The sequence below is a fragment of the Oncorhynchus masou genome, chromosome 12, assembly GCF_036934945.1.
Source record: "Oncorhynchus masou masou isolate Uvic2021 chromosome 12, UVic_Omas_1.1, whole genome shotgun sequence".
In the NCBI taxonomy this organism is placed as follows: Eukaryota; Metazoa; Chordata; class Actinopteri; order Salmoniformes; family Salmonidae; genus Oncorhynchus; species Oncorhynchus masou.
This window is the reverse complement of record NC_088223.1, coordinates 46,736,819-46,758,953: the sequence shown is the minus strand read 5'-3', so window position 1 is coordinate 46,758,953 and position 22,135 is coordinate 46,736,819. Positions and strand designations below refer to the sequence as shown.

At 43.2% G+C, this 22,135-nt stretch overlaps 2 protein-coding genes across 4 annotated transcripts; one reads left to right on the top strand and one right to left on the bottom strand.

The window, feature by feature from the left end:
* ift22 (intraflagellar transport 22 homolog (Chlamydomonas)) lies at window positions 1-2,681 on the top strand. 3 transcript variants are annotated; one of them, XM_064980783.1, is made up of 5 exons: window positions 9-561; window positions 855-937; window positions 1,063-1,152; window positions 1,370-1,572; window positions 2,189-2,681. In XM_064980783.1, the coding sequence occupies exons 1-5, from the start codon at window positions 523-525 to the stop codon at window positions 2,335-2,337; spliced, it is 564 nt and encodes a 187-aa protein (XP_064836855.1). In that variant the 5' UTR covers window positions 9-522; the 3' UTR covers window positions 2,338-2,681. The 3 variants fall into 3 exon arrangements, with proteins under 3 accessions (XP_064836857.1, XP_064836855.1, XP_064836856.1); XM_064980784.1 differs by lacking the exon at window positions 855-937 and having other exon boundaries at window positions 14-561; XM_064980785.1 differs by lacking the exons at window positions 855-937; window positions 1,063-1,152 and having other exon boundaries at window positions 1-561.
* Window positions 2,682-3,541: 860 nt separating this feature from the next.
* On the bottom strand, window positions 3,542-6,054 carry atp5l (ATP synthase, H+ transporting, mitochondrial F0 complex, subunit g). Its single transcript, XM_064980787.1, has 3 exons — window positions 5,906-6,054; window positions 4,004-4,164; window positions 3,542-3,719 (listed from the first exon to the last, which is right to left on the bottom strand). Exons 1-3 carry the CDS (start codon window positions 5,955-5,957, stop codon window positions 3,621-3,623), a joined length of 312 nt encoding a protein of 103 aa, XP_064836859.1. The 5' UTR covers window positions 5,958-6,054; the 3' UTR covers window positions 3,542-3,620.
* Window positions 6,055-22,135: the final 16,081 nt, after the last annotated feature.

The following is a 22,135-nucleotide window of genomic DNA, read 5'->3' as shown; positions in this document are numbered from 1 at the left end:
CCTTTAATTTCATGTTAAACTGGCAATAATAATTATTTGATGGAGACGTCGTTACAAATTACGTCGATATTACGTTGCTCGATAACGTTACGGAAAAGGGTTTATTGGATAAATGTAGCATCTACTCTTGCTCCAGAAAAAAGTGCTTAGTTTACAGGATTTGTTGCCTGGTTTTGAGTGGTCGTTGCTCTTATTACCTGGCAACCCTGGGGCCACCCGTCTGCCTTGGAAACCATAGATGACGAATATGTTTACACACGTCATCACGAGCTATTTAGCTAGGGATGTTTTACGTTGCATGTGTTAGCTATATATTGTGCTAGAACTATAAAGTATTGGAATCAGAAGAAAGTTTGCATATTGTTTTAAAATATAGTTATCTACCTTTTTCATTGTTGAGTAGCTTGCATTTAGCAGCTTGGTACTGATAATTAGCTAACGTTAGCAGATTTGTTCAGCCAGCAACGCCTAGCAGCTAGCTAACGTTAATCTGGACAAGCTATCAACACAAGTGAAGGAGAGATGTTCAAAGCAAAACTGCTTTTAATTGGACCAAGTGAGGTAAGACGAAAGAGCCATTTACACATTAGGTATTTATTTTGCGGCTGGCTAGCAATGATGAATTGTTTGGATTCATTGGGTACGATGTATCATGGGTGCCAGTCTGTTTCTGCTCTCTTTGACTACTTATGGAATTTGCATTCCAAACACTCACTTGTTAATTACAGCAATGGAGTTGGCAAGAGTACAAACAGATGTGAGACCAGGCTAGGTTAGATGGGTTGTAAATGAAAGATATTGGCATTTTTCTCTCCAGTGAAAATTTATGAAACAGATCTTCCGTTGTGTTTCAGTCTGGAAAAACGGTTATAGCCAACTTTATCTCTGACACCGTGGAGACAGTAGGAGGGGAATACTGTCCTACTCAAGGTGTCAGGTAAATTGAGGGCTCATATCTCCCAGTTCCAGCATCAGATTTGTCAATCAGCAAAAGCTTGGTAGCAGATGTCTACAACTCCAAATGATGGCTTGTGCACCATTTAACCATTGTGTTGTTCCAAGGATACTGGAGTTTGAATCTCAGTATGAGGGAAGTGGGGACAAATCCTTGACATGTGAGGTGGAACTTTGGGACTGTGCTGGAGATTTCAAGTAAGGGCCAATAGTGCTTTTTCAAACACGGTTCAAACTAATTTCACAGCTGAACTGTACACCGAACACAGAAATTTGCTCAACAGAATTAGTCAAATAACCGTTTCAGTAGTGTAATTTACTATTCTGTCCACCATTCACAGCAAAGAGTACTGCATTGCAGTTATGTCAATCTAATCAAAGCTACAATTCTTCCAAATTGTCGTTTCCGATGCAGGTTTGAGTCGTGCTGGCCTGCATTGATGAAAGACTCCAATGGTGTGGTGATAGTGTTCAACCCAGACATGCCACGCCACCTAACGGAAGTAGAGACATGGTACTCCATGTTCATCTCCTCACAGGGGCTACAGGACAGGCAGTGTCTACTGATGGCCCACCACAAGCCTGGTAGTGGAGTAGATAATGGACGACCCAACCTAGGTAGGACTAATTATCAACAAGCTTGTTACATTGTATCTTTTTCTTGTGCACTGTAGGAGCATCTTTCCTTTGAATGACATTTCAATATTTTCAATGCCCCCGCTGCTAAAGCAACCTTATGCGAGTACATGCCATTTAAGGCCCAATGTAGCAGTTCTCTATTAAATCATGTATAGGTAACAATTAAGTACCTTACTGTTATTTTTTCCAAATAAAATGGTAAAAGTAGCTTAACAAATAGCGAATGCTCAAGCAAGAAATTTGCTAGGGCTGTGTAGGAGTGGTCTGAGGGACGTAATTGGATGAGCCTAATGGGAGTGATATGTAACCTGAACTAGCTGTTATTGAGAGGTTTGAAAATCCTATTGGTATATTAACTTATACCACCTCGTGATGTCACCAGGAAAGCCAAAACTCCATCCCACCAAAACAGGTGGACATTTCAGGCTCTTTTCAAACAGCCCTTACACTAAAACTAAATGTTTGTTTTTCCAACCCAATCACATTTGACTGCACTGGGCCTTCAGACAGGCCATACACCACTACTTTTCAATTCATACCATTTGAGGACAATTATCAGTTGCATTTCTTGGGTGACATGTTTTGTCGTGTGTAGCTTCGCATTTGAACAGGTTACCATTGAGTCACTCTAACCTGGAGGAAGATCCTGAGGATGTGCGGCAGGGGTTCCGCAGGTACTTGGAGAACATTGTGCAAACGCTGTCAGAGAGCCGGGAGCGAGAGGAGATGTCTATCATTACTTAAGATCATCCCAAACCAAAGCTTCATCTATCGAAGGTTGGATTTAGACTCCACTAGATACTCTGCAGTCAAAGGCTCTGCAACCACTGACTTGTTTTTTTTTAACACACAGGTATCTTAACTTTAATGAATCAGCTGCACTTGTGCTTTTCCAAAACATAATTCCACCCTATTTCTAAAGTTGGTGGCAAAAGTAACCAGAAATGAAATCTTTCAACTGCACTTGGATATTGTGTGTGCAGACAAATGCTTAAAATTGTCTTTTATAAATTCTGAAAAAAAAAATGCAACATGTAATGTGGTCATGTTTCATGAGCTGAAATAAAATATCCCAGAAATGTTCCATATGCACAAAGCTTATTGCTCTCATGTTTATATCCCTGTTATTGAGCATTTCTCCTTTGTCAAGAAAATCCATCCACCATCCAGGTGTGGCATATAAAGAAGCTGACGAAACAGCACAATCATTACATTACACCTGGGCCGGCAAGTAGCCTAGTAACCGACGAGATCAAATCCAAGCTGAGGGATTTAAACATCTGTTCTGCCCCTGAACAAGGCAGTTAATGATGGCCTAGGAACAGTGGGTTAAGAACAAATTCTTAAGACTTGCCTAGTTAAGGTTAAATAACAGGTTGCTAGGCCTTCATTGTGCTGGGGACAATAAGGCCACTCCAATGTGCAGTTGTCTCAATGCCACAGATGTAATTGCAATTGGCATGCTGACTGCAGAAATGTCCACAAGCTGTTGGTAGAGAATTTAATGTTCATTTCCCTGCCATAAGTTGGAAACTCGTTTTAGAATATGGCAGTCCATCCAACCGCAGACGTTTGAGCAGTTTGCTGTCAACTTATTTAAAAGTGGCCCATGGTGGTGTTATGGCAGGCATAAGTTACAGACAACGAACAGTTGCATTTTATCCATTGGCAACTTGAATACACAAATGACATGACAAGATCGTGAGGCCCATTTTAAGGAATCTGAACAGATGCATACCTGTATTCCCAGTCATGTGAAATCCATAGATTCGGGCCTAACACTTAAATTAACTGATTTACTCAAACTCAGTAAAATCTTATGAGTCTATTTTTTTTTTCAGTATATTTCCCACTAAAATGTTTCAGAAGAAAGTTGGCAACTTCAATATTTGATAGCTGTCCTGTAGTGTCATGATAGTTGTAAATGTTCCAAGTTACAGTGCTAAAGTTCTTTAAACAATACACATTTATTAATTGGATTTCCAGTTGAGGTGGAAGTTAAGAGCAGAGCAACCAGACAGCCCGCTTTATACAGCGTATCCAACAATGCCTCCTTTCCCGATGCACTCTCCAATGTAGAACCACATCAACACTTCAGTGCACACCAATCCATTTCTGAATGCATCCTGTAACAAAAGCATATTCAGATGAATCCCACACATACCAGCAAGTCACCTTAAAACAACGTGAATCTATTCAGAGACAATTCCATATTTCCCAAATGGTTACGGTGTAGACCTAATGTCTACTCTAGTGGACTGTGGCTTACGGCAATCTTAAGAAGCACTTATTTTGTTTATGAAGGGACTACCTTGTTAAACACCCAGTCAGAATCCAATGGGTAAAATAAAGAAATAGCTAGCTACTTATACAGTATTGCAATTATTCAAACAATCTCCCCAGTTTTCACCTTCACTGTGGTCTGTCCAAGGCGTCCACTGTTGACACCGGTGACAATGTTTTTGATCCCAATAATGGCCTGGGGAATCTCGGCAGGGGAAGGGGGCACGAGCTCGACTTTAGCATAGTGCCAGAAGGTTGCTAGACGGGGCTTGGAGTAGGTAGCAGCGGCTGAAAGAACAATATACATGTCATGAAATGTGTCCTCTGCTGAACACTTGGATCAAGCTAGACAAGAAACATAGCTAGCATAAGAGTTTACAGGTGAGATACACAAATTGGTATATACAACCTGAAGCCAATGCCTGCAAAAATGTGTAAATATTCCTTACAAGACAGAATGTTGGATACAATTACATCTAAAAATAAATAAAAAGACAAAAGTACTCTACTGGTTGTCTGTGCGGTTTGTCCATCAGCTGCTGGACAAAATATCCACAGGAAAGTATCGTTTACCCAACCTTTTAGAGAGCCGGTAGGCATATGGGTCAGTTTTACATGGGTTGGCACATAGGTAAAGTACGTCTTACTGGACATTTGGTTCTCGTCAAGTTATTGTATGCCATGACAATAAATTGTATATTCTGAATCAGTGGAGAACAATCCACATTTCAAAAACATTTTAGATTGAAATCAGAATTTTAAAAAAGGTAACAAAAAAAGTTGATTGTTCACCGTCCTCCCGATTCAAAATACAATTTCGTGGCATGCTTTGTTCAATAGCTATTGACAAGAGAACCAAATATTAAACTAACTTTACCTCAGTGGCAAACGAAACCATATTTCGAGCTGTTGAAGAACAAACTGCACAGACAACCTGTGCTTGTAAGGAATAGTTTAGCATTTATTAGAGCTACTCATTCAAGGGTTTTATTTAGAATTCCAGGCATGGCATTCTGCAGTGATACACCATCCCATCTGGTTTGCTCTTAGTGGGGTTATCATTTGTTTTTCAACAGAACAATGACCCAACATCTCCAGCCTGTGTAAGGGCTAGTTGACCAAGGAGAGTGATGGAGTGCTGCATCAGATGACCTGGCCGACACAATCACCAGACCTCAATCCAATTGAGATGGTTTGCGATGAGTTAGACCATAGAGTGAAGGAAATGCAGCCAACAAGTACTCAGCATGTGGGAACTCCTTCAAGACTTTTGGAACAGTTTTTTTTTTTAAATCAATTAAAACCCTGGTATAAGTATTTTGACTGGTACTATATAGTCACATACACCATCCAGTAAAATGTGTTCTTTTACAGAGTCAGCCATAGTAGTATGGCGCCCGTGGAGCACATTAGGGTTACGTATATTGCTGAAGGGCATAGCAACACCTTTTTTACCTTGTCGGTTAGGGTGTTCGAACCAGCGACCTTTCAGATACTGGCCCAACACTAACCTCTTGGCTACCTGCCGTCCATTTACACGAATTTTGCAGGCATTGGCTTCAGGCTGTATATACCAATTACATTTGGTATTAAAGCATGATTAAATCAGACTACAGTTGAGAGCTAGGTGACTCAGATTGTCAGAACACATGAGGTTGACATTTCGCTAACTGCCTACATCAAATATTAAATCTGAGGCTACTTAGGTAACTTAAGTTATTTACTATACCGTTAGCCAGCTAGATAACAAGCTAACTTAGTTACTAACTACAGTACTAAAATGAGTAACCTCATATAGTTAATGTTAATTTGGAGACACATTTTTATTCATGATTAAGGGGGGACGGCTTGTTAGTTAGCTAGTTATCAAGTTTGAGTAGTTAGTTGCAGTCGGGAGAATGTGCTAACGTAGTTAACATTGACAGCAGAACCAGGCCATGCAAGCTTGACTGTCAGTTGGACTGCAATAACATGCATGTTTAAAAGCGTCAAGGTTTAGCTAATGTCCAAACGAAATAATTAGACTTACCTCCGATCAAAGTAGGTACTTTGGCCACCAGTTTCTGGACTGCCTGTGCCATGATGCTTTATTTTGAGTAATTTTCACGACTTCTCTTACCGGCTTGTCTGCTGCAACTGCGAATGTCACCTCCAGCTAGAAGGACCCTTCAAGTGGGGCTGCCTTATGAATTGCCTGAACAGAAATAGCTGCAGCGCTGCCTCATGTAACGCGTGGACACTGAATGGATGTAAACTAGTGTGTGCTTGTTATTCTTTTCCCCCACGTAATCCTTCTCAAAGGTGAACAATCCTTTTTTCATGGCAACAACAGACTGTAACAAATTGAACCAAGTGTCGGTAAATCTCCACACTTTCTTTCCACTGTATCTGATCTGAAAAAACACTGGATAAGTACACAACACTATAGCAGACTTCTGCCATATTGCTTTCACCGATTTAATTTGTTATATCAGAGCAGCTGGGGGAAAGGATGCACTCAGGGCTTGGGGAGCTGAAATATTAATCAATTGTGAGGCATATTGGCCTCATATTATTTGTATGTCCAAATGTAATTTTTTTATGCTTATTGTTTTGGGTTTTTTGCATTTATATACAGGCCTATGTATTATGTTACAGTTCCTTCAGAAAGTATTCATAGACCTCGACTTATTCCACATTTTGTTGTTAAAGACTGAATTCAAAATGGATAACATTTTTTTTACACACAATACAACTTAATGACAAAGTGAACACATTTTTTTTATTTTTTATGTTTGCACATTTATTGAAAATGAAATACAGAAATATGTCATTTACATAAGTATTCACACCACTGCGAAATTGTGAAGGTTAGAATCACCTTTGGCAAAGATTACATCTGTGAGTCTTTCCGGGTAAGTCTCTTAGAGCTTTGCAAACCTGGAATGTACAATATTTGCCCATTGTTCTTTTCAAAATTCTTTAAAGCTCTGTCAAATGTGTTGGTGATCATGGCTAGATAACAATTTTCAAGTCTTGCCATAGGTTTTCAAGCAGATTTACGTCAAAACTATAACTCTGGTGGAAAGCAGACTGAACCAGGTTTTCCTCTAGGAAAACCACCTGTGCTTAGCTCCATTCCGTTTATTTTTTATCCTGAAAAACTCCCCAGTCTTTAACGATTACAAGCATAACCATAACATGATGCAGCCACTACTATGCTTGAAAATATGTAGAGTAGTACTCAGTAATGTGTTGTATTTGATTTGCCCCAAACATAACACTTTGTCTTCATGAGATTCTGTTTTCTGTAAAGGCTCCCTTATTTTCACTCTCAATTAGGTTAGTATTGTGGAGTAACTACAACGTTGTTAATCCATCCTCAGTTTTCTCCTATCACAGCCATTAAATTCTGTACCTATTTTAAAGTCACAAATTGATGAAATCCCTAAGTGGTTTCCTTCCTTTTCGGCCACTGATTTATGAAGGACGCATGTATCTTTGCAGTGATTACAGTGCCTTGCGAAAGTATTCGGCCCCCTTGAACTTTGCGACCTTTTGCCACATTTCAGGCTTCAAACATAAAGATATAAAACTGTATTTTTTGTGAAGAATCAACAACAAGTGGGACACAATCATGAAGTGGAACGACATTTATTGGATATTTCAAACTTTTTTAACAAATCAAAAACTGAAAAATTGGGCATGCAAAATTATTCAGCCCCTTTACTTTCAGTGCAGCAAACTCTCTCCAGAAGTTCAGTGAGGATCTCTGAATGATCCAATGTTGACCTAAATGACTAATGATGATAAATGCAATCCACCTGTGTGTAATCAAGTCTCCGTATAAATGCACCTGCGCTGTGACAGTCTCAGAGGTCCGTTAAAAGCGCAGAGAGCATCATGAAGAACAAGGAACACACCAGGCAGGTCCGAGATACTGTTGTGAAGAAGTTTAAAGCCGGATTTGGATACAAAAAGATTTCCCAAGCTTTAAACATCCCAAGGAGCACTGTGCAAGCGATAATATTGAAATGTAAGGAGTATCAGACCACTGCAAATCTACCAAGGCCTGGCCGTCCCTCGAAACTTTCAGCTCATTTCAGCTCAGACTGATCAGAGATGCTGCCAAGAGGCCCATGATCACTCTGGATGAACTGCAGAGATCTACAGCTGAGGTGGGAGACTCTGTCCATAGGACAACAATCAGTCGTATATTGCACAAATCTGGCCTTTATGGAAGAGTGGCAAGAAGAAAGCCATTTCTTAAAGATATCCATAAAAAGTGTTGTTTAAAGTTTGCCACAAGCCACCTGGGAGACACACCAAACATGTGGAAGAAGGTGCTCTGGTCAGATGAAACCAAAATTGAACCTTTTGGCAACAATGCAAAACGTTATGTTTGGTGTAAAAGCAACACAGCTCATCACCCTGAACACACCATACCCACTGTCAAACATGGTGGTGGCAGCATCATGGTTTGGGCCTGCTTTTCTTCAGCAGGGACAGGGAAGATGGTTAAAATTGATGGGAAGATGGATGGAGCCAAATACAGGACCATTCTGGAAGAAAACCTGATGGAGTCTGCAAAAGACCTGAGACTGGGACGGAGATTTTTCTTCCAACAAGACAATGATCCAAAACATAAAGCAAAATCTACAATGGAATGGTTCAAAAATAAACATATCCAGGTGTTAGAATGGCCAAGTCAAAGTCCAGACCTGAATCCAATCGAGAATCTGTGGAAAGAACTGAAAACTGCTGTTCACAAATGCTCTCCATCCAACCTCACTGAGCTCGAGCTGTTTTGCAAGGAGGAATGGGAAAAAAAATTCAGTCTCTCGATGTGCAAAACTGATAGAGACATACCCCAAGCGACTTACAGCTGTCATCGCAGCCAAAGTTAAGGGGGCTGAATAATTTTGCACGCCCAATTTTTCAGTTTTTGATTTGTTAAAAAAGTTTGAAATATCCAATAAATGTCGTTCCACTTCATGATTGTGTCCCACTTGTTGTTGATTCTTCTCAAAAAAATACAGTTTTATATCTTTTTGTTTGAAGCCTGAAATGTAGCAAAAGGTCGCAAAGTTCAAGGGGGCCGAATACTTTCGCAAGGCACTGTAGGTGTAATGAATAACGTCATCATGCTCAAAATGGACATTTAATGTCTGCTTTTTTATTTACCAATAGGTGCCCTTCTTTGCGAGGCATTGGAATATCTCCCAAGTCTTTATGGTTGAATCTGTGTTTGAAATCCACTGCTCAACTGAAGGACCTTACAGATAATTGTATGTGTGGAGCACAGAGATGAGGAAGTCATTCAAAAATCATGTTAAGAACTGTTATTGCATACAGACTGAGTCCATGCAACTTGTTAAGCTAATCTTTGATCCTGAACTTAATTTGACTTGCCATAACAAAGGGGTTGAATACTGATTTACTCAAGACATTTCATCTTTTCATGTTTAATTAATTTGTAAAATGTGAAAAAAATATAATCCCACTTTGACATTTTGGGGAATTGTGTGTAAGGCCAGTGACAAAATAAATCTAGATAATTCAGGCTGTAACACAACAAAATGTGAAAAAGTCAAGGGGTGTGCATACTTTCTGAAGACACTGTATTATGTCAATTTCCATTCTTGGTGAGAAATACAAATAATAGTGGGGGAAAAAAGCATCACTTCCAATTTTGCAGTCATTATTAATTGGCAGTTTCAAGTAGCATCATTTAGAACATCCATGTTCAATGATGTAAAATACAGAAGTTCCAAGTTGAGGCCAAATTGCATCAACATATTCAAGTTTAAATGCATTCATCAAATAACGATAATCTAATATGATAACAATCTACCGTCAAACTACATGGATAGAGGTTAAAATACTAATGTCTAACACTTTATTTAGGACCTTGTGAATATGCTGGAGGAAACAGGTACAAAAGTATCTATATCCTCAGTAAAACGAGTCCTATATCCACATAACCTGGAAGGCCGCTCAGCAAGGAAGAAGCCACTGCTCCAAAACTGCCATAAAAAAAAGCCAGACTACGGTTTGCAACTGCACATGGGGACAAAGATCGTAGTTTTTGGACAAATGTCCTCTGGTCTGATGAAACAAAAATAGAAATGTTTGGCCATATTGACCATCCTCATGTTCCTCATGATCATTGATGCCCCACGATGTGAAATCTTGCATGGAGCCCCAGACCGAGGGTGATTGACCGTCATCTTGAACTTCTTCCATTTTCTAATAATTGCGCCAAAAGTTGTTGCCTTCTCACCAAGCTGCTTGCCTATTGTCCTGTAGTCCATCCCAGCCTTGTGCAAGTCTACAATTTTATCCCTGATGTCCTTACACCCTCTCTGGTCTTGGCTATTGTGGAGAGGTTGAAGTCTGTTTGATTGAGTGTGTGGACAGGTGTCTTTTATACAGGTAATGAGTTCAAACAGGTGCAGTTAATACAGGTAATGAGTGGAGAACAGCTTCTTAAAGAAAACTAACAGGTCTGTGAGAGACGGAATTCGTACTGGTTGGTAGGTGATCAAATACTTATGTCATGCAATAAAATGCTAATTAATTACTTAAAAATCATACAATGTGATTTTCTGGATTTTTTGTTTTAGATTCCGTCTCTCACAGTTGAAGTGTACCTATGATAAAAATTACAGACCTCTACATGCTTTGTAAGTAGGAAAACCTGCAAAATCGGCAGTGTATCAAATACTTGTTCTCCCCACTGTAAATGCTTGGGTCATTTTCAGTCACTCACAGGGCAGATATGCTTCCTCCTCCACCTGTAGCGATACAAGATTAATTAGATGTGATAATTTATTAAAGAATAATAAATACGTAGGCTACAGTACAATTTCCTAAGGACATGTTCTCTCACTGTAGCCTCTACAGCAGTAAAGGGACTCTGGCTCTGTCCGAGCTTGTTGTACCCACTCTTCTCCACAACCAGAAGAGAAAGAGAATGTCCTCCCTCCTGAACCAGAACCATCACATCCTCCAGACAGTTCTCCTCCATGTTCTGTCCGTTCACCTCCATCACCACGTCCCCTACCAAAAGTTCTGCTCTACTCCCAGAGCCCCCCAGCGCCACCTAGATGACCCAAAACATCTAGGTAATTTCCATATTAGAAAGCCAACTGTATCATTTCACCTCAATGCAATCAAAATCGTGATTGTCCTGTGTTTTATATATATTTCCACACTAAGAGATTGGAATAATACTGGGAAATTGTGAAAATTATGATAATGCAGTTTTGGTGTAAGAAAAGACCACCCTGAATTTCTGCCTGTTTTGGTGGGATGGAGTTTTGGCCTGCCTGGCCATCACCAGGCAGTATAAGTTAATAGACCAATAACAAAGTGAGTTTTAAACCTCTCTGACATTAACAGCTAGTTTTCAGGTTGCATATCCCTCCCATTAGTCTTGTCCAATTTAGGACCCTCACTCAGACCACTCCCAGACAGTCCTAGCAAAATTGTTGCTTGAGAAATTGTTCTTTGCTATTTTTGTTTCTTTTTGACCATATTGATAGAATAAGATAACTGTAAGGTACCTCATTTCTATCCAGAAATGATTTGACATTGACATCAAAACAGCTGCATTGGCCCTTTTTACCTTATATTGGGCCTTTTTTACCTTACATTTAATGAGAAATATAATTATTCTCAGCTCTTTGTAAGTAGAATAATTCAGTGCAATCTCTGGTTTGAGAGAAAAATGTCTAATTCACTTGTGGTCCTTGAGCTGCCCACCAGTTAGTGTGTGTCCATGAGTGTTCTATGGTGCCCTACCTGGCTTACAAAGATTCCAGGGGTGTCCTGGACACAGCCCAAGTTAATGACGAAACCCAGAGGTCCTTTCTGGAGAACACAAAGCCGTGGACTGGTCACAGGACTAGGCACAGTGGACAGCACAACTGGTTCTTCCTTTGGAACCTCCACTACAACTCGGAGTGGTGGTGGGGCTAGGTTCTCATTTTCCTTTACCTGTTCAACTGCATTACTCCCACAGAAGAGCAGATGGGATAGATCCAACTGAATGGAGTAAAATAGGGTACATAACAAAGAGAACAATATTAACTCATTAGATGTACTTTATATGTTAAATGCCTGCTTACACTGGTTATAATTTAAACTGGAACCCTTTAGTCAAGGATGTTTATTAAGCCCTACCACACAAACACTAGCAATGGTCATCAAAGTTGTTACACGTTTTTAAAAACAATTCTAATAAATGCAACAGTTGGACAATGGAAGACATTCCAAACTTTTAGATATTTTATAATCCATCATATATTGACTGAATTACAGCAAATAAATAATTTTACCGGCACAGAATAATAATGAATGGGGTTCAGGGATTTTGGTGGGAATTCAGGTATTCAATTTATTGTAAAATGTAACTTATTTTCAAATGTAACTTTTTTTTTTAAATGTAACATCTAATTTGTCGACTTTTAAACTGTAATAAATTATTACTTTTTTCAATTACACAAACAATGAACACCCATCAAATTAAAGTTATTCTCTATTTTGTGATGTAAGTGATCGAGACAGTGCTTAAAATCCCAGACTAATATTTAGCATTCTTGAAAGACAATGTATTCCATTGAGCACATTTCAGCCATTACCAGGATGTGTTTGACAGGTCATCACAAACATTTCCGCAGCCGTAACGTTTGTTGGGGAATAATCAGAATTGGTTGGTAACATAGGTAAGATGTTTTAGTGTTCATCATATGGTTGTAAGTTACTTCTCATCAGAATGTTATTTTTGTATAATACTGTGGCGGGGTTGCAGTGTCTGTTCTATGTCAAGACTAAGTTGTTTGGGCCGGAGAGAGGGGAGAGGTCAAGCGTGTATCTCTTGGCTCCACAATGTCTGTGTGCCAGTCAGTGTGTCTCTGTGATCTTGTCAAGATATGATGGATTTGATATATGCCTGTTGATATGGAGGATTGGTTTATGGTTCTGAGTTTGAGAAAGGAGACAAAGCTGAACAATGAATTATGCCGATGCTGTCTTATCCTGTGTGTCTTTGCTATAAAAGTTCTCAGTTGAAATGTGTAAGGGACTCTCAGAGAATTCATTGATAGACACTGAATTGATCTGAGAGTCACAGGGTTGTGATAGAGCTCATATAATTAAAGATGGACTTTGATAACTAACTCTGACTTGTGTGTGGTTTGCTCTCATGATTTGGTAAATAGAGGAAATTTCCACGACACGTTAAAGGAAAAACAACAGGCACAAGCAAGAGTATGAAAGAGTTGCAGGAGTAAAATGAAAGCTATTAATCCAGCAAGATTTAAGTGACAAGTGGATTTGGCACCCCTCAAACACAGGAAATTGATGTCTGAAAAAGACAGATCCTCAAATGGGCGGGGTATGCACATTGCGACAAACACACACACACTTGGGATGACTGTGGTCCCAGCTACCTGCGTGTAAAACTCTTGGCCACGGGCTGTGATGGCAGGGGTCAATATTTTCTGCAGGCAGTTTTTTCTCCAATTTCTTACAAAGCAAAATTGTACTAGAATAAGGCTTTAGTGTGCTCAATTCCAAGAAAAGAGCTGTGACTGTTTCATTCCTTGTTGTTAACTTTACTGTTGGCAACTCTTCCGTACTCTGTCCACTATGTCCTCATGGCCCAGTGACTCCACTGTCTCTTCATTGATCTCAAGTAGCAGGTCTCCTTCCTCAATGCCTGCCATCTCAGCCGGGCTGCCTTGGTCTACCTCACGCAACACGTGGGCTAAAGAAGGAAACCATTTCACACACATACACTGATGTTTACAATCTGGATTATAGATATACACTACCGTTCAAAAGTCCGTTTTATTGCTTCATTAAGATTTCAGCTGTGGTAACATAATTACAAAATGGTTTTCTAATGATCAATTAGCCTTTTAAAATGGTAAACAGGCTGAATAATTTTGCACGCCCAATTTTTCAGTTTTTGATTTGTTAAAAAAGTTTGAAATATCCAATAAATGTCGTTCCACTTCATGATTGTGTCCCACTTGTTGTTGATTCTTCACAAACAAATACAGTTTTATATCTTTATGTTTGAAGCCTGAAATGTGGCAAAAGGTCGCAAAGTTCAAGGGGGCCGAATACTTTCGCAAGGCACTGTATACTGTATATTCAACTGTGTGTGTACATATATATATATATACACACACAAAAGTATATATATATATATAAATATAGATGTGTGTGTGTGTGTGTGTGTGTGTGTGTGTGTGTGTGTGTGTGTGTGTGTGTGTGTGTGTGTGTGTGTGTGTGTGTGTGTGTGTGTGTGTGTGTGTGTGTGTGTGTGTGTATATATATATATATATATATATATACACAAAAAGTGAGTACACCCCTCACATTTTTGTAAATGTTTGAGTATGTTGCCAGCGGTTTAGACATTAATGGCTGTGTGCTGAGTTATTTTGAGGGGACAGCAAATTTACACTGTTATACAAGCTGTACACTCACTACTTTACATTGTAGCAAAGTGCCATTTCTTCAGTGTTGTCACATGAAAATATATACTCAAATATTTACAAAAATGTGAGGGGTGAACTCACTTTTGTGATATACTGTATATACTGTACTCGATACCATCTACTGCATCTTGCCTATGCCGTTCTGTTCCATCACTCATTCATATATCTTTATGTACATATTCTTTATCCCGTTACACTTGTGTGTATAAGGTAGTAGTTTTGGAATTGTTAGGTTAGATTACTCGTTGGTTATTACTGCATTGTCGGAACTGGAAGCACAAGAATTTCGCTACACTCGCATTAACATCTGCTAACCATGTGTATGTGACAAATAAAATTGGATTTGATTTAGAATGTGTTGGACTACGTTAGTCACCTTCGTGAGCGCCTACACCAAGCCTGTGCTCTCACAAAGGAAGCTCTGTGTTCCTCACAGAGGAGTGTAAAAAGACACTATGATAAACAGGCTGTTTCTCGTCCACTACAGCCAGGTGACCAAGTACTGGTGTTATTGCTTGATCCAGGATCTTCACTGTCAGCTCGTTTCTCTGGTCCTAATTTAATTGAAAAGAAATTAAGTGAAACTGATTATGTGCTTCAAACTCCTGATAGAAAACACCAATCTCGTGTGTGCCACATTAACATGTTGAAGGCATACCACACCCGACCCATCACCCAGTTAGATAGTTCAAAAACAGCGGAAAGTACTTCTGTCTCTGCTTCTGCTGCTATGATAGTGGGCTGTCATATTGATGATATTGATGGAGACAGATTAGAGTTGCGCAATACTCAGCAGCAGTGCGTTAGATTGCCCAACTCAGAAATGCTGCTGTCTCTCCACTCTCTGGTTCATTTAACCAGCGGACAGGCCGACGATATTGTGAGGCTACTACACAGTTTTCCATGTCTCTTTAATGATGTTCCTTCTCGCACAAGCATGTTGGAACATGACATTATTGTTGGAAATGCTGCCCCTATCAAGCAACACCCATATCGTGTCAACGCTTCTAAGAGGAAGATAATGATGGATGAGGTGAGATATTTGTTGGAGAATGACCTGGCTACGCCAAGTTCAAGCCCTTGGAGTTCTCCTTGCATTCTGGTTCCTAAACCTGATGGTACGTCCAGGTTATGTACAGATTATCAAAAGGTAAATTCTGTCACAATGCCAGATTCGTTCCCGTTACCCAGACTGGACTACTGTATCAACACTGTTGGTGCTGCTAATTATGTAACTAAGTTGGACCTCTTAAAAAAGGTTACTGGCAGGTTCCGTTAACCTCACGTGCTTCTGAGATTTCTGCCTTTGTGACCCCAGACAACTTCCTACAATACTCTGTCATGGCTTTTGGGATGCGGAATGCACCAGCTACTTTCCAACGACTTGTTAACGCCGTATTAGCTGGCGTTCCCAATTGCAGTGCCTACCTTGATGATCTAGTGATTCATTCGTCTGAGTGGTCAGATCATGTTGACTCTCTAAGGGTAGTATGTGAACATTTGGCAACTGCTTCTCTAACCCTGAACTTGGCAGTGTGAGTTTGGGAAGGCTACTGTTACCTATCTCGGCAAAGAGGTCGGCCATCGACCTTCTCCCCTCCTCACAGGTGGCAATCATCATTCCCCAATCAGTCATCAATCAGAAGACACCTCCTCCTGTTTCATTACCCAATCACATTGTGAGGGATTTCCTCCTCTTCTTCCGAAGAGGAGAGGCAAAAAGGATCAGAGGACCAATATGCGGCATGGTAAGTGTCCATGGTTCTTTTTAATACGTAAATGTACACATGAACAACTGACTACAAAAACAAGAAATGTGAAAAACCCCAAACAGTCCTATCTGGTGCCGACACAGAGACAGGAACAATCACCCACAAACACACAGTGAAACCCAGGCTACCTAAGTATGATTCTCAATCAGAGACAACTAATGACACCTGCCTCTGATTGAGAACCATACTAGGCCGAAACATAGAAATACCCAAATCATAGAACAAACAAACAGACTGCCCACCCAACTCACGCCCTGACCATACTAAATAAAGACAAAACAAAGGAAACAAAGGTCAGAACGTGACAGTACCCCCCCCCCCCCAAGGTGCGGACTCTGGCCGCAAAACCTGAACCTATCGGGGAGGGTCTGGGTGGGCATCTGTCTGCGGTGGCGGCTCTGGTACTGGACGTGGCCCCCACTTCACCTTAGTCCTCCCCCACCTTGTCACTTCCGTGACCTCCTAGCCACGGCAACCCTACTAAATAACAAGGGACAGAGGGGCAGCTCGGGACAGAGGGGCAGTTCGGGACAGAGGGGCAGCTCGGGACAGAGGGGCAGCTCGGGACAGAGGGGCAGCTCGGGACTGAGGGGCAGCTCGGGACAGGGGCAGCTCAGCACTGAGGGGCAGCTCAGCACTGAGGGGAAGCTCAGCACTGAGAGGAAGCCCAGTACTGAGAGGAAGCTCAGCCAGGTAGTTGAATCCAGCAGATCCTGGCTGGCTGGCAGTTCTGGAAGAGTCTGGCTGACTGGCAGATCTGGAAGAGTCTGGTTGACTGGCAGATCTGGAAGAGTCTGGCTGACTGGCAGATCTGGAAGAGTCTGGCTGACTGGCAGATCTGGAAGAGTCTGGTTGACTGGCAGATCTGGAAGAGTCTGGCTGACTGGCGGATCCTGGCAGACTGACGGCTCTGGCTGCTCCACGCTGACTGGCAGCTCTGGCTGCTTCATGCTGACTGGCGGCTCTGGCTGCTCCATGCAGATTGACAGCTCTGGCGGCTTCTTGCAGACTGACAGCTCTGGCTGCTCCATGCAGACTAACAGCTCTGGCAGCTCCTTGCAGACTGGCAGCTCCTTGCAGACTGGCAGCTCCTTGCAGACTGGCAGCTCCATGCAGACTGGCAGCTCTGGCTGCTCCAAGCAGACTGACAGCTCTGGCTGCTCCATGCAGACTGGCAGCTCTGGCTGTGCTAAACGGGCAGGAGACTCCGGCAACGCTGTAGAGGCGGAAGGCTCTGGCAGCGCTAAACAGGCGGGAGGCTCCAGCAGCACAGGAGAGGAGGAAGGCTCCGGCAGCGCTGGAGAGGCGAGGCGCACAGTAGGTCTGATGCGTGGTGCTGGCACTGGTGGTACTGGGCCGAGGACACGCACAGGAAGCCTGGTGCGGGGAGCTGCCACCGGAAGGCTGGGGTGTGGAGGTGGTACTGGGTAGACCGGACCGTACAGGCGCACTGGAGCTCTTGAGCACCGAGCCTGCCCAACCTTACCTGGTTGAATACTCCCGGTTGCTCTGCCAGTGCGGCAAGGTGGAATTGCCCGCACTGTGCTATGCAGGCGAACCGGGGACACCGAGCGTAAGGCTGGTACCATGTAAGCTGGCCCAAGAAGACGCACTGGGGACCAGATGCGTAGAGCCGGCTTCATGGCATTTGGCTCGACGCTCAATCTAGCCCGGCCGATACGCGGAACTGGAATAGAACGCACCGGGCTATGCACCCGCACTGGAGACACCATGCGCACCACAGCATAACACGGTGCCTGCCCGGTCTCTCTAGCCCCCCGGTAAGCACAGGGAGTTTGCGCAGGTCTCCTACCTGGCGTAGCCATACTCCATGTTAGCCCCCCCCCCCAAGACATTTTTGGGGCTGACTCTCGGGCTTCCAACCGCTTCGCCGCGCTGCCTCTTCATACCAGCGCCTCTCCGCTTTTTCCCGCCTCCAGTTCTTCCTTGGGACGGCGATATTCTCCAGGCTGTGCCCAGGGTCCTTTTCCGTCCAATATCTCCTCCCAAGTCCAGAAGTCCTGTGATTGCTATTGCTGCCTTTGTTGCTTCTCCTGTGGCTCCTGCCTGTTGACACGTTGCTTGGTCCGTTTGTGGTGGGTGATTCTGTAACGCGGTTCTTCTAACTCCTCCTCTGACGAAGAGGTGGAACAAGGTTCGGACCAAAATGCAGCGTGGTTCGTTCGATACATCTTTAATGATGAAAAAAACATGAACAATACAAAATAACAAACGTCGAAAACCGAAACAGCCCTGACTGGTGCAACAAACACAGAGACAGGAACAATCACCCACCAACACACAGTGAAACCCAGGCTACCTAAATATGGTTCCCAATCAGAGACAATGACTAACACCTGCCTCTGATTGAGAACCATATCAGGCCAGACATAGAAATAGACAAACAAGACATCCAACATAGAATGCCCACTCAGATCACACCCTGACCAACCAAAACATAGAAACATACAAATAAACTATGGTCAGGGTGTGACAGTGGGCGTTTGTCCGCGGTGGCGGCTCTGGCGCGGGACGCGGACCCCACTTCACCATTGTCTTAGTCCACCTTATAGTCCGCCTCCGTGGCTTTCTAACCATGGACACCCTTCTCAATGACCCCACCGGACAGAGGGGCAGCTTGGGACAGAGGGGAAGCTCGGGACAGAGGGGCAGCTCGTGACAGAGGGGCAGCTCGGGACAGAGGGGCTCTGGCGCCTCAGACTCCGGCAGCAGCGCCGGACAGGCGGGAGACTCCGGCAGCAGCGCCGGACAGGCGGGAGACTCCGGCAGCAGCGCCAGACAGGCGGGAGACTCCGGCAGCAGCGCCGGACAGGCGGGAAACTCTGGCAGCAGCGCCGGACAGACAGGACCACCTGCAGGGAGGAGACAGAGAGACAGCCTGGTGCGTGAGGCTGCCACAGGAACCACCAGGCTGGGGAGACCTTCAGGAGGCTTGGTGTTAGGAGGCACCTGAAGGGCCGGGTTGTGGAGGAGCACTGGAGCTCTGGTGCGCAGCCTTGGCACCACTTCCCCAGGCTGGACAACTACTCTAGCCCGGACCCTCCAGAGTTCAGGCACAGGTTGAACCGGGCTGTGGGTAAGCACAGGAGATCTTGTGCTTACTACGTGCACCTCTCCCTTAGGCTCCATTCCCACATTTGCCCGGCACGAGCGGAGCGCAGGCATAGGACGCACTGCACCCTCCCAGCGCCCCGGAGACACAGCTTGCAGAGCCGGCGCAGGATACCCTGGCCCGAAACGGCGTACCGGCAACCAGACACGTTGAGCCCTGGCTGGATGCCCACACTCACATGACACTCTCAGGGGGCTGCACTATAGCGCACCGGGCTATGGGCACGTACTGGCGACACCGTGCGCTTAACCGCATAACACGGTGCCTGACCAGTAACGCGCTGCTTATAATAGGCACGAGGAGTGAGCTCAGGTCTGCTACCTGGCTTAGCCCCACACCTCGTCTGCCCCCCCCCCCAAAAAAACAAATTGGGGGGCTGCCTCTCGTACCTGTCGCACTGCCATGCTGCCTCCACATATCGCCGCCGCTCAGCTTTCGCTGCCTCCAGCTCTGCTTTGGGGCGGCGATATTCCCCAGCCTGTGCCCAGGGTCCCTCTCCGTTCAGTATCTCCTCCCATGTCCAGGAGTCCTGTGATGCCGGCCGCTGTTGTTGCTGCTGCTGTCGTCGCTGTCTTTTACCACGCCGCTTGGTCCTTGGTTGGTGGGTGATTCTGTGAGGGATTTCCTCCTCTTCTTCCGAAGAGGAGAGGCGAAAAGGATCAGAGGACCAATATGCGGCATGGTAAGTGTCCATGGTTCTTTTTAATACGTATTTGTACACATGAACAACTGACTACAAAAACAAGAAATGTGAAAAACCCCAAACAGTCCTATCTGGTGCCGACACAGAGACAGGAACAATCACCCACAAACACACAGTGAAACCCAGGCTACCTAAGTATGATTCTCAATCAGAGACAACTAATGACACCTGCCTCTGATTGAGAACCATACTAGGCCGAAACATAGAAATACCCAAATCATAGAACAAACAAACATAGACTGCCCACCCAACTCACGCCCTGACCATACTAAATAAGGACAAAACAAAGGAAATAAAGGTCCGAACGTGACACACATCCCCTTTCCCTTGGTTTAAAAAACCCATTCAGTTGTTTTCTCTTGAGCTCGTTCTCTCACTCCCTCTCTATTTGTATGCAGAGGTCTCGCTTTTGGTTTTTGCAACTACATTTCACTTTGTCCGTTATCCTGTGAGTGTTGTTTTGTTATGGTGTTTGACTGTTTGTTTGATGGTGGGAAAGGGGGTACCAAGACAAGTTGCCCATGGGCAAACACTACCCGTAGGTAAACTTTGTCTAAATACACTAGTTAGAACTGAGTGGACCACCCACTGTATTTTTGGTTAGTTAGCTAGCTGTTGTTGAAGCAGGTAGACTAGCTTAGGGGTGTTTTTTAATACTTATTTCTTTCCTTGGGTCCAGCTCAGCCCCTTTTCCAGCTCCCCTTTACCGTGTGTTTAAAAATACACCATGAGTGTCTGACTGTAATTTATTGTCTGTGGTTTTTCGTTCTCACATACTTTTTCACTACTATATGAGTTATGTTATGGGTCTCGTTACCATCCACCTTAGACTGCCGGGCCAAAGGGATTCGTAACAGTCCCCATGTGCAGTGGCAAACCGTAGTCTGGCTTTTTTATGGCGGTTTTGGAGCAGTGGCTTCTTCCTTGCTGAGCGGCCTTTCAGGTTATGTCGCTATAGGACTTGTTTAACTGTGGATGTAGATACTTTTGTACCTGTTTCCTCCAGCATCTTCACAAGGTCCTTTGCTGTTCTGGGATTGATTTGCACTTTTTGCACCAAAGTACGTTAATCTCTAGGAGACAGAACGTGTCTCCTTCCTGAGCGGTATGATGGCTGTGTGGTCCCATGGTGTTTATACTTGCGTACTATTGTTTGTACAGATGAGCGTGGTACCTTCAGGTGTTTGGAAATTGCTCCCAAGGATGAACCAGACTTGTGGAGGTCTACAATTGTTTTCTGAGGTCTTGGTTGATTTCTTTTGATTTTCCCATGATGTCATGCAAAGAGGCACTGAGTTCGAAGGTAGGCCTTGAAATACATCCACAGGTACACCTCCAATTGACTCAAATGATGTCAATTAGCCTAACACAAGCTTCTAAAGCCATGACATCATTTTCTGGAATTTTCCAAGCTGTTTAAAGGCACAGTCAACTTAGTGTATGTAATCTTCTGACCCTCTGGAATTGTGATACAGTGAATTATAAGTGAAATAATCTGTAAATAATTGTAGGAAACATTAATATTTTGTGTCATGCACAAAGTAGATGTCCTAACCGACTTGCCAAAACTGTAGTTTGTTAATAATACATTTTTGGAGTGGTTGAAAAATAAGATTTAATGATTCCAACCTAAGTGTATGTAAACTTTGAACTTCAACTGTATATAGGCTAGTGTTCCATCAACAGCTGTTGATCAGACAAGGTTGTTGCTTGAAATACATTTCCGATGGCAGCAGGGGGCTCCCTTACCCACAAACTGCTGTTGTCTGATGCTGAGGATGATGACATCAGTAGTTCAAAGAGATACCGGTATCTGCCAAAATAAAGGAAACAGTTGAGTAAATTTAAGGATACAAAGTATACTGAAAGCAGGTGCTTCCACACAGGTGTGGTTCGAGTTAATTAAGCAATTAACATCCCATCATGCTTAGGGTCATATATAGAAAGGCCCAGTTTCCCATTATTTTGGCTACCATGGATAGAATAAGAGATCTCAGCCACTTTGAAAGAAGGGTCTCAAAGGGACATAGAGTGTGTAAAGGGTTGTGTGATGGTGTGTGTTTGTCAGTCACCAGATCTGAACCCGATTGGGAGATTCTGGTGCGGTGCCTCAGATAGCGTTTTCTACTACCATCAACAAAATACCAAATTACGGAAT

What these genes read in the sequence shown, in the direction of transcription:
- ift22 (XM_064980783.1), top strand. Translation starts at nt 523, where the DNA reads ATGTTCAAAGCAAAACTGCTTTTAATTGGACCAAGTGAG. An exon ending in TGTCCTACTCAAGGTGTCAG is followed by an intron (nt 938 to 1,062) that starts GTAAATTGAGGG and finishes TGTTGTTCCAAG; the next exon opens with GATACTGGAGTTTGAATCTC. An exon ending in TAATGGACGACCCAACCTAG is followed by an intron (nt 1,573 to 2,188) that starts GTAGGACTAATT and finishes TGTCGTGTGTAG; the next exon opens with CTTCGCATTTGAACAGGTTA.
- atp5l (XM_064980787.1), bottom strand. Translation starts at nt 5,957, where the DNA reads ATGGCACAGGCAGTCCAGAAACTGGTGGCCAAAGTACCTACTTTGATC. An exon ending in AGTACCTACTTTGATCGGAG is followed by an intron (nt 4,165 to 5,905) that starts GTAAGTCTAATT and finishes TTGTTCTTTCAG; the next exon opens with CCGCTGCTACCTACTCCAAG. An exon ending in TTGGACAGACCACAGTGAAG is followed by an intron (nt 3,720 to 4,003) that starts GTGAAAACTGGG and finishes CTTTTGTTACAG; the next exon opens with GATGCATTCAGAAATGGATT.